At 33.0% G+C, this 12128-nt stretch overlaps 1 protein-coding gene across 1 annotated transcript; it reads right to left on the bottom strand.

Moving 5' to 3' along the window:
* Positions 1-1313: 1313 nt before the first annotated feature.
* LOC145595331 (coronatine-insensitive protein 1-like) lies at positions 1314-6556 on the bottom strand. The gene is made up of 3 exons (XM_081651722.1): positions 5791-6556; positions 2719-3187; positions 1314-2444 (listed from the first exon to the last, which is right to left on the bottom strand). The coding sequence occupies exons 1-3, from the start codon at positions 6294-6296 to the stop codon at positions 1635-1637; spliced, it is 1785 nt and encodes a 594-aa protein (XP_081507848.1). The 5' UTR covers positions 6297-6556; the 3' UTR covers positions 1314-1634.
* Between the last annotated feature and the right edge of the window lie 5572 nt (positions 6557-12128).

Here is a 12128-nt window from a genome sequence, read left to right as displayed (position 1 = left end):
ATGACAGGATTAGTGTTAGTTCATTGGTCCCAATGTCATAGCAACCAATTAAGTGGTTGGTTGACTGATGGAATTATAATCTCAGGAAAAAAAAAAAAAAAAGGTCAATAATGTACATGAGGCAGCTAGCTAACAAAGATCAATACATACAAAATTGTTGTTGAGAAATAATTGACATTGGCACATTGCTAACCTGGGTACACCCTGGATGTTTCTGTGCCAACAACTTCTGGGTTTGCTTTCAGACAGTTGAGATCAACTCATCAAATTCACAAGTTTGAACAAAGGGTTCCTCAATTCAGCAGGGTTACCCTTGGTCCATATATAATGTCTGCAAAACAGATAAGTCGAAAAACGGTCAAATGAATCAAGATCTGTTTGATATACCAAACTCTAAATGCGCATTGCGAATGCACCAGAAACTTGTTCATAGTGTCTGTATTCAGTTAGTTTCCGGTGTCTAACAACCGTCATTAACATCTGTGGATCTAGGACCCTGTTTTTGTATTTGATTTAGATGCAAGTGAAACTTAGTAGTATGCTCAGTTTGTAGGACATTCATATGCTATCCTGCAAGTTATTATTTCATCATTTTCTGCCCACTCAGAATTTTTGGTTCATCCTGTGGGTGAGTTTTTGAGATATCAGGCAACTTGCTTTCTAATACATCAGACAGATTTATTGTGGTAAACCAACATAAACATTGCACAACCTAACAAGGCTATGCAACTAATAACAGACGAACTAATCGATATGCCATTGATAGACCAAATTAGAGTTAGCTTTGGTTAGTAAAAGAGAAAAGTACAGGTATGACAGACTTTTTTATGCTCTGCTATTTAATTAACTGTTACATGTCTTGTGCAGTGAAAACCAGACAAGAAGAGAATAGAGAAGAACATTAACTCTACATTCATCTTCAAGATTAAAAACATGGTTTAAATCTAATGGCTCCTCGTACTGGTATAGGAATCACCAATCCCAAACATAAGAAGCAGAGGAAACTAGAAAGAGCAGTAGAAACGAATGAGACAATTTCGACATTTGGGGCTCACCCTTCGTTTCAGAAGCGGAGGCTTAAATCCAATTCACACGAGTCAGCGAAAGAAATTGTGGGAGAGAAGACTAAACAAGTTCAATTGCCTAGCTTACTGGCCTAGGCCATGTAGCAGATAGGGTCCTCAGTCCCTGCAATAGAAACAAGATGTGAATAAGTTTCAGGCAGCTATACATGCCAACTAGAAAACTATGTACAGATTCACAATGAATCAAGTAGCCAAGTATACAACCATATGCTGTTAAGGAGTAAAATATTTATTCTCAAGGACACCACAACCCTCTGCATTCAATATGCAAATTTCAACATTTTTGCTCCAAAAATGCAGCATGCCAAACAATGAGATGGAATACAGAATACATCGTGTATATGAGAATGAGATCAAGATACTAATAACTACAACAAGAATACAACAGCTCAAAAACAACCTTATTGTCTGCAAAATGTAAATATTGGTCTCAACAATCAAATCCGTTTTCCAAAGAAAGATGTCAAAACTGTATGAACAAGATGTGGAGCAGGGTGCGTGTAAGCGCAGAAGATCCCTATCAGACAGAAGTGGAACTATGTACAGGCTCTAGGGATCTGGCAGAGGTAGCGGGTAAACAGTTGCTGGATGATCTGTTCTCTGTCCAGCAAGCGAGTAATAAGCAACAATGTGGGATGGATGGTCAACCCTTACAGGCTGACCATCATTGTCGGGGTTGGTACTGTATTGATCCCCAGGAATCAGCTCAATGTTCCAATATGGTCGAACCATTTGTACAATATCGACAATGCCTGTTTGAGATGCTCGGTATCCTTGGACCCACATGTACCTCAAAGAAGTCAGTCTTGTTGCAGCAGTAGCCAGTGCATGTTCTGTAAAGCAACAAGCCCTCATCTCAAGTTTCTGAAGGCTAGGGCAGCCCAGAGAAAATTCGAGTAGCCCTGCATCAGTTTCCCCCACATAACCTAGAAGCATCCACCTCACATTTTGACTGAACTGACCAATGTAACCGAGACCAGTGTCAGTCAAACCTCCCTGTCGGAGGTACAACGCAAAGCGTTGCATGTTATTACAACCCTGTAGAAGAGCTCGGACTCCATTATCGAGTGGCAAATCAGTTATTGTTTCTTCTCTGTCAAGTAATACAAGTCGGAAATCAGTCAGATTTTTCAAGTTTGCACCTACACATTCCAAGGCTTCATTTGTTATGTCTGTCACATAAACTGCTAGGTATTCCAGGTCAGGACATCCCTGTGCTACAGCAGTTAATCCCTTCTGTGTAACTAGTTCAGCATCTAATCCTTGGTCATCTGCCCCTCGTTCTATACGAAGCCTCTTCAGTCTCTTGCACGTCAAAGATACAACCTCCAGACCCTGATCACCAATAACATTTGTCGTCTGTTTACAAGAGAGAAACAATGGGCACATGAGAAGAATTAGAGGGAGCAAAGAATCTCAAGGTTGCAAGTTCAGATGCAAAAATCTGGGTGTTAAAACATGGTCACAACATATATGAAGACAAGATATATTACTATTACGAAAAATGAGGGCAACACTATTGAGAGATTAAATCAATTAAAACAAGAGAAACTAAAAATGTGTTTTGTTAAAGCATCAAAGGAAAACAATAACAAAAACAGCATGCTTTATGAGAGAAAAATGTAGATTATACCTCCAGAACTTCTAAATTTTGACATCTACGTATCAGGTCACAGTGCCCCTCACTATTAAGTGATGCGTAAACAAGATCCAACCTCCGCAACAAGTGCGCAATCGGATAATATACAGTCAAATGACTTTCCACCAAGTACATGGGACCCAATGAGGTCAATTTAGCAGGAAATACAATGTTAGCATATTGGTCTAAATCTTCATTATAAGATCCACCAGAAAATTCTTGCAATCTTGTCGCTGTACGGAAAAAGCTTCCAAGATGGACAAGATCAGTATCTCCAATTTTCACAGAGACTAAAGGACATTTGCTGGCAAGAAGTTCTAGATCTTCAACCCTGATTTTCTCCAAAAAAGTCATATAGAAGTTCAAAGTTTCAAGAACTGTGTTGTGTTGTGCCAGCTGGTGAAACCATTCACCACTAATGTCTTCGACACCACTGTCTTCCAGAAACAGTGTTCTCAGGTTCCTACATAGGAGGAAAAGTAAAGTAAATAGCCAAATAGACATACTAGACACAACCAAGTAGACATACATAGTTAGCTTCCTGTCTAGTTAAAAAAGATAAGCATTCAACAAATATTTAAAACCACATCCTTGAGAAGAAGGAAAATATCATGAATGATTGTGCATTTGTGCATGAGTGTAAGCACTTCTATATAAGAACATCAATATAAATAGCAATACCAGGAAGATGAAGCAAAACCATAGCAGGATCAGAAATCAGTCAATCAAATATATCCTGGGCAGAGCACTTACAGCTCTACCGTCTACTAGCAAATCCTTCTTACCATCAAATCCAGAAAAAGAAGAGTGATTGGCCTTGAGTATCAGATACAAATCCAATTATCTAATACAGATATAAATTAAAATTTAAATAGGGACACGGAACTCCATCCTAATTTTGGACATGAATATGAGGACACGAAAATCATAAAATTTCCAGCCAGCCCTGCCGTGTGAGAAAGGAGAGCAAGAAATAAAAGAAACTGCATGACAGAAGATAACCAGCTGGAGCATCATCCACTGAATTCAACTCGCCTAGCTACCATGAATAAAAAATTAAAAACCCAAATATGTTGCTTGTTGTTATCAAGGATCTTACCACAAATTGGCAAATCCAATTCATCTTCACTCATAACTCTAGAATTGAAAAATTAAGTCAAGCATGGACTAATTTGGTGGGCAAATAGATAAAAAATATTTCATGCCTTGCCCCCCTCTTGTCTCTCTTTTGCTTGAGGCGTGTAACATTGCAAATTGGAGGATGTCTCGACACAAGCCACCGTTAAATTAATGATTTTACTGCTTTTGGTAGCACAATCCATCAGTTACTAATTTATATCTACAGCCATCAAAGACGCAATTACAGTCTGCACTCTAGACAAAGTCATTGCCCATTGTTCTTTGGTTTAAGCTCTTCATATACTGGCCTTTTCAAGGATCAAACCTATCACTCCTCTAATGGACTGATGATATCATCAAATGCTGCTCAGATCTACAGTTTCTGGGACTCCAGTAGGCAAGGAGACAGGAAGGGTATTCATCAGTCCTTAAAATGCTTTTTTAAGAGGAAAGAAAGGGAATAGAAATCACAATATCTTAGGCATAGCCATCGAATAAAATTTGAACAGTAAAGTACTCCAGACTAGCCACCACATAACAATCCTTTAACATGAATATTTCCCACTCACAAGGTGACTATGGCATCAAGATTAATTTTTATATATGATTTTCCCAACCAATTACACACAGTTGACCACTAATAATTGAGAACTCCTCATTTTAAAACGTGAATACTCACACTACTCAGCATCCACAATTTTAGTTTCCATCAGACAATTTAATTACTGTAAAGCATAAATTCACTAATTCACACGGATGTCTCCTCTAACCTCTTCTTAGCCTTTGATAACAGTTATAGTATAGGACACAATAACTGCACATTCTCCTATGTACAAAAGAAGCTCAAAGCAAATCAAGGTGTAAGGATCCTTCAGCGCTTTATTTCACCTCATTAGAGTGAGGTGAATTTAATAAATATTTTTTAAAAATGTGTGTAAAAAAGACAGTTGTGCGCCTTTTTGTGCCTCCCCTGCGCTTCATTGAATCTACTTGTTTAGGCCAATAAAAACGCTTGATCCCAATTGTATTCCACTTTAGTGCCTAAGCATGCCTTTTTTACACTGAATACTACGAGTACAATGTAAACATGCAATAAGATGCCCTTAGCACAACAGAAATAGGAAACAGCCACAGAGAGCATTAAAACAAATCCCTTGTACATTTAACCATGAGTGCCAAACTTGTCAAAGCAATCACAATATAATTAACATCCATTTTATGTCTACGGTGTGCCAAACACAAGAATACCAAACAATATTAAGACCATTAAACCATTTACAATCCAAACAAAAAAAATCTTTAGTCCACATATATAATCAATCAGAATATCAGCCAACATTAAATTTGTACTTCATTACAGCAAAACATTACATAAACATGTTTTACATCGACACCACCCGAAATTATCTTACTCAATACTCCGGTAGAGTAATAACGTAATTTCAGGTGTTGTTCTGGGAAGAACAATTAAGCCAAATAGCCAGACTCTTAACTTGATGATGATATGTACATTCAATTCATAAATTTTATAACAAAATCAACAAACAGGGCAATGGAACATTAGAACCCAAAAAACTTCATTATTCCACTACTCTGTGCGATAAATAAACAGCCAACCTAGTTTTCCGGAAAATAAGGTGCTTAAAATTATACTCCTCCACAAAACTAAATAATGAACCATTTCAATTTTCAATATCTCAATTTTCAGATTCAATCCATTTAACAAATAACAATACACTGTACTAGTTTACTACAAGTAATATACTACTCATATTACAACAATACACGGTTATGATATACGCAACCCTAACGATTTATTGATTTAACATATCAACTTATAGTTAGCACTTAAGACTACATATATCATTTTCCAAACACGAAACGAAACAAAACAAATTAAATCAAAACTTTATTTAAAAAAAACAAAAAAATTAAAAAAAAAATTACCTGCAAGACTGAGAAATATGCAATAAACCATCAGTAGAAAACCCAGAACACTTATCCAACTTCAAAGAAATCAGATTACGACCTTTAACACTAGCAATATGCTGAAGATCTGAATCTTTAACAATCATACGCCTAAAATGAAGCTTATTAAGACGAGGAAAGCTAGCCAAAATCTGAACCCATGGACCCACATAACCTCCCCAATCATCTGGAATTAAATTATACATTGAAGCTCGTGGTTTCCCTTTCAACTTCAACGATTCGATGTTCGGAAATCGATCATGGAGTCGTTGCGGCGTTGTCGTGTAGCACAGAGCAATCGTTACGTGTTTTCTAGTCAATCGATCTAGCTCGTACCATCTTCTACATACCGATGATATTGAAGATCGATCACGAGGATCTTCAATATATGGTAGGATACATTCAAGAATTTCATCTGACATACTTCTTCGATTATTATGATTATTAGGAAGATGGTGATGATTGTGATTATTATTATCCGCCATTTTTGTAGCAGAGATTTGAATTGAAGAAGATCTGTAAAAAAACAAAAGAATTGAAATCGAAAAGTATATGAAATTGAATTGAAATTGAATATACAGAAATTGAATTAAGATAAGAGAAGATGATTTGAGAGGAGAGAGAATGGAGGAAAAGCCATAGATGTGGATGATGAAAGTGACTTTAGATAGTGGTAGTAGCAAGTAGTAACACACTAATAACTCAGAAAAAATAGGAAAGTTTTTTTTTTTTTTTTTTTTTTTTTTTTTTTAATAATAAGCGAATGTAATAAAGACGATGAAAAATGGGTTTAAGTTTCAGGTTTTTCTCGCAAAACAATGGGAAGTTGGAGCGGAAATGAAGAAAATAAAAAACAGGAATTATTTTTGTCTTAACTAAAGACGTGGCTCCGTTACTCCGTATGTAATGTAGTAGTAGTTTAATGAGGGGTTTAGGGTGGTCCAATTTTTTATAAATGTACCACTTGTGTCTTAAATATCATTAGATACTCTAATCATATGATATTATATTTCTTGGTTAAACTTTTTGTTATTTTATTAAAAGAAATTATATTCTCTAGAATAATATGATCTCGTATGCATTTTTTTCTAGATTTGTTCTAGTCTGATTTGATGTTTTTCAAATTTTAGAATCTATTTGTTTCATCTTATTTTAACTTTAAGGGAAAAAAAAGTTCAGAAAAATAAAATTCAATATATTTTACTATTTTAGACACAATTTTATATTATTCAAATAAGCTTGATAATTTTTTTCTTGGTAAAAACATATTGTAATGCGGAATAATATAAATTCATATATACTACTCGTAGTATATTATAATTTAAAATAACATTAGTTGTCCAAAAGAGCAAACCAATTTGCACATTTGGTTGTACTTGTACTTAGCTTAGCTTGTATGGCAAAGATAATATTGTGGTCCGATTTATCATGATTTGGTTAGAATCTTCCTTCATACTAATTTTACATGATTAAAAATAAGTGTTGTAATTCATAAAAATTGATAAAATTCTGTATTAAAGTAAACAAAACATATCTTTAATCAAGGGGGAAATGGTCTTACTACTCAAACTTTGTTCAAATCAGGGGTTAATTAGTATTTGTGAAGTAGGCAGTGACGATTGATCAAGCTAGTGTGGTTCATGATTTGGAAAAATAAGCTAACAAACATAAAAGTCAACGAATTTAGTACTAGTGGAACTTTTTTAACCCTGAATTTTCCTAAATACAGTGCCATTTGGAAATTATGTCTTTTTTTGTGAGAAAATTATGTCAGGCTAAATATACGTAGTATACTAGTATGTAATACTTCGTATATTATTAAGATTTATCAGCTGCATCATGGTGCAAGTAGCTAGGGAGTAATTGCTACAAGTGGGTGTTAGGTTGATACTTGATAGGATATTAATAATGTGTCATAATATAAAGAAGTAAAACATAATGCTCCCTTTGTTTCTATTTTTTATTTTTATTTCATATTTTTTAATAATTGGACGACAAATTCATCTAATACTCTCTTGGTATTAAAGAAAGAAAAAAAATTACAAAAGTTACAAAAATAAATAAATAACCTATACAATGATGTATGATATTTTTGTTATGATCAATTTGACTAATATGTGGTTTATGACTTTTAACACACTTAGCTTGTGTGCATCAAAAATTATAGAAAAAGTGAAACTAATATAAGTAAAAACACAGATAATTTGCTTAAGTGAGGTTAATAATAGATAAATCGCCTGCATAGTAATATAAATAAAAGTACTGTTAAATAAATAAATAGCAATTGTACTAAGTTTGATACTCTGCGTTTTTCTCCCATACTACTTAATATGCTTGCAATAAGCCTCTTACTCTTTTAGAGCATGGGGATACTGGTGATGTGTGGAATAAATACCTCAATTAATACTTTTTTTTTTTTAACAAAAATTGTCAATTAATACTTATGTTAAAAGATATACTTTAAAGTTATTACATATGCAGGGCAATAATTCTCACTTACTCAATCTATACTAATGAGGTAATTTCATCCAAAATTATAAACTTATAATATAATCGTTACGCCAAATAACTTTAAGAACGTTTAATTACGACTGCGTACTATTTATAGGCTTTTAACTGGTTGGATCTCAACTGATCAACTAATAAAAGAGGAGTATATGCCATTTTTTTCCTTCAATTATTATAAGTTGAGTTAACTCTTTTAATTTCATATCCTTTTACGCTAGGGTTTATACACAAACGACAAATGAATTGGAGTATAAATTTAGTAAAAAAAAAAAATAAGACAAAAATAGGAACTTGGAATCTTGAGTAAACAGTGGAAGTGAGTTTCTCCATCATTTAAGGTGTAATTATATCTCCATTAAGGAGTACATCATCATTAGGTTTTTTCACTTGCTGTAATCATAGGTTGACAGCTGTAACACAACTACTTGTTGACTTGTAATCATCTTGTACTAGCTTGAAGCCTTAGCATTTTGTGTTTTTATTAGGATTATAATATTAGATAGTACAAGTATATTAATGCACTAATAATATTATTATACAAGTATTATTATTATACGGATTACTTCATAATGGTTACATTACTTACATATAATTGAAATTAAAAGAAGCGGTACTATAATTTCCATTGATGATTATGCAATTTCTTAGAAATGGCAAGGTTGTTGAACATGAACAAACGGGCGGACGGCTAATTAGCCGCTTCTACAGCTTTACTAAAAGATAAACCCTTCACACCATTCTGAAAAATAAAACCTACATAAATAAATCGAAGGAAGCTTTATTTCATAGTTTTAACACTACTCCGGAATAATTATTACTTATATAATCAACAAATATGAAAATCAAGTTGATCCATAAATTGGATGTAAAGTAAATAATCCTTAAAATTCCGAGGATGAAATATTTATACATTGCTTCGTTTTTTTGATAGGGTTAATTTTTGGAATTGAAAGATATATTATACGAAATACTACCTTTAATTTATTTCTTATAATTTGTAACAATAGTATTTTTATGTCTCACAAATAATACCCACTTTGTTACAAATAATAATAAACAGAGGTAGTATTATGTACGGCAAAAAGTGATCATTTGTCAAATAAATTGGTTCCTTCACCCCAAATGATAAACTACATTTTACATCCTAATATGACAACCTTCGGTTCTAGTTCTTCGGTTCTTCCCCCTCCCAAGAAATAAAGTGTTTAATCTGTATCAGTTTATCGTATGGGAATCTAAATAATAATAATAATAATAATAATATATTTTGAGATTTAATTATGTTCAACTGTTATGAGCAGTAAAGATTCTCCCAACTTGATTTCCATCCCTATATTTTCATTTGTCTCAGGGCATTATACGTACCAAGATCAAAATAATGTTTGTAAGAAATATTTTAAGTCATCTTGGAAATAATACTGTACTCCGTAGTAATTAGGTACATACGGAGTAATTTTTATAGAATGTACACAAATTATACAAAGTATTATCATAGGATGTTTCTACAGTGGTCCATTTCAAATGGACTACCACTATACTTAAATCTCATTGGCTGATTTTATCTTCTTTTTTTTTAAGCATGGTCAAACCTTAAATTAAGCAATTTCCTTTTTTAATTCTTTTTTTTATTTTCCAAAATCTTTTTTAATTCTTTTTTGATTAACCAAAATTTAATTACTCTATTTCCGAAAATCAATTTATAATATTCGAAATTGATTTAATAAATTCAGTTTTTAATTAAATTAAAAAAACAGATTAAATTAAAATAACAAAAACCAAAAAAAAGTTCATCAAAGTTCTTCGTGTTCTTCGTTGTTCATCAATGTTCATCGACATTCTTCAACGTCCTACAATTTTGTGCAACAAATCGATGAATTTCTCAACGAAATTAAGAGTTACAATCGTCCATCGATGAAGAAACCGATGGAGAAGAACAGCATTCGTGCGTGGATGGAGAAAACGAAATCGGATTTAAAATCCCGATTCATAGCGGCGTTATTATGAAAGAATTGTACAATATAAATCATCGGATGCAAAAAACATCGAATTTATGTATTCGATCAAAAAAATGTTGATTTATTTCGGTAATCTGAGTTATTCTAGAAACCCAGTTAAGAAACGCGATATCTTTTCTTCGAAACGCTGTTTGATCCAAAAAATTTCAAAATCGAATAACAAATCGTGTTTGTGTTTTAGGTATTCACCTACTTACAAATAGGACATCACCTTTTACGGACATCTTTAATAATAAATTGTTATGCCCTTACCTTAAGTTGGACATTACTATTTAATGTGCGACCATTACAAAATAACGTAACCAATACTTGTTTAAAATTTGAATTCAATCTCCTGTCAAAATAAAAATTTAAAAAAAAAATTAAATTCAATAGCCTCAATATCTTTTAGGATATATTTTAACATAAGAAATATTATTTTAAAATTGTTCAATCAACAATGATAAAAAGGATAGTTTCCTAATTTCTTATCTTATTATGAATGTATAAAAGATTTTAAGAATAGTATAATTTTCAAATTCGAAAAGATTATATTCTACTATTTTCAGAATATTTTTACGCTGCACATCTCCATCGTTGTACAAGGAAAACTCTTTGCAAATTTTGCGGCTGCCGAATATTGTGTTTGAACACCATGGTTAAAAATAAAGCAGATGTAAGTGTACTTAAATCATATTTGTTTATATGTATTTGTACTGTAATTTAATTATTAAATTGTTTAATTTTTATTTGATTCAATCATATATGTAGGGTTTATGTATTGAAATTATTCAAAAAAAAAAATAAATAGCATAAATAATCTAGGGTTTATGTTCTCGATAAAGACTTGTAATTTACTTGCTTTTCCTTGTAGAAAGATAAGGATATGATAAAAGACATTCACAGCAAAGTGTCAAACATGGAGGCGTCATTGGCTGCACTACTCACCGAAGTTGCTAGTATAAAAAGTTTAGCCAATAGTACGTCCAAGGTTCCAGAATCAATTGGTACGACCAATCAAAATCAACAACTCGTAAATCGCTCTAAGTCTCCTTTCCTAAGCCCAAATGGTGAGTTGATTGTTAGTACACGTGTCTCAACCACTAAGAGGAAGCTAGATGTGGACAACACTCAAGATGCGGACAACACTCTAGATGTGGTGGAAAACACTGACTTTGAAAACGAAGAACAAGTTAATTGCTTCGATATTGATTCATTCAGCATTCGTAATATCCGTTTTAATGAGCCTCAATTTCCGCCGGGTCTTGAAACACTTAAGGACCTTATTGAGAAGGAGGAAACAGTGAAGGACACAAAAGCAAAAGAGAAGGCAAAAAGCCCTGACATCAAATTGAAAACTCCAAAGGCAAAATCAAAAGCAAATACTGGTAATGACAAATCAAATGACATGCTTTCCTCAGATTCAAATTCAGAGAAGAGGCCTTTTAGGAGGCCAAGGACTAAAGCAATAAATCAAGTAATCGATGATTCTCTGATTGTAGTAAAGGTAATGATTCATTAATATATAGGTCATTACATTAAAATAAGGGCAAACCAAAAGCACAATTGGAGAAGGTAATAGACATGAATAATTCCTTAACATTTAATTTTTCTACTGACTGCTAAGTATTGCTAACTGTGTATTGTAGCAACATACACCTGTTCATGAAAGAACTCCAACGTGCTCCATTGAGAAGGATAATCAAACTCTTGGAGAATTGGTAATCATATCATATTTCCTTTATGTTTCTTAATTTGATATTCAACTCTATGTGATCCAAATAAGTGACATCATACAAAAAATTATTTTCAGGC

This window comes from Chenopodium album, chromosome 19, assembly GCF_948465745.1.
Source record: "Chenopodium album chromosome 19, dcCheAlbu1.1, whole genome shotgun sequence".
Lineage (NCBI taxonomy): Eukaryota > Viridiplantae > Streptophyta > Magnoliopsida > Caryophyllales > Amaranthaceae > Chenopodium > Chenopodium album.
The sequence above is the reverse complement of the archived record's forward strand: the minus strand, read 5'-3'. Positions and strand labels throughout refer to the sequence as shown.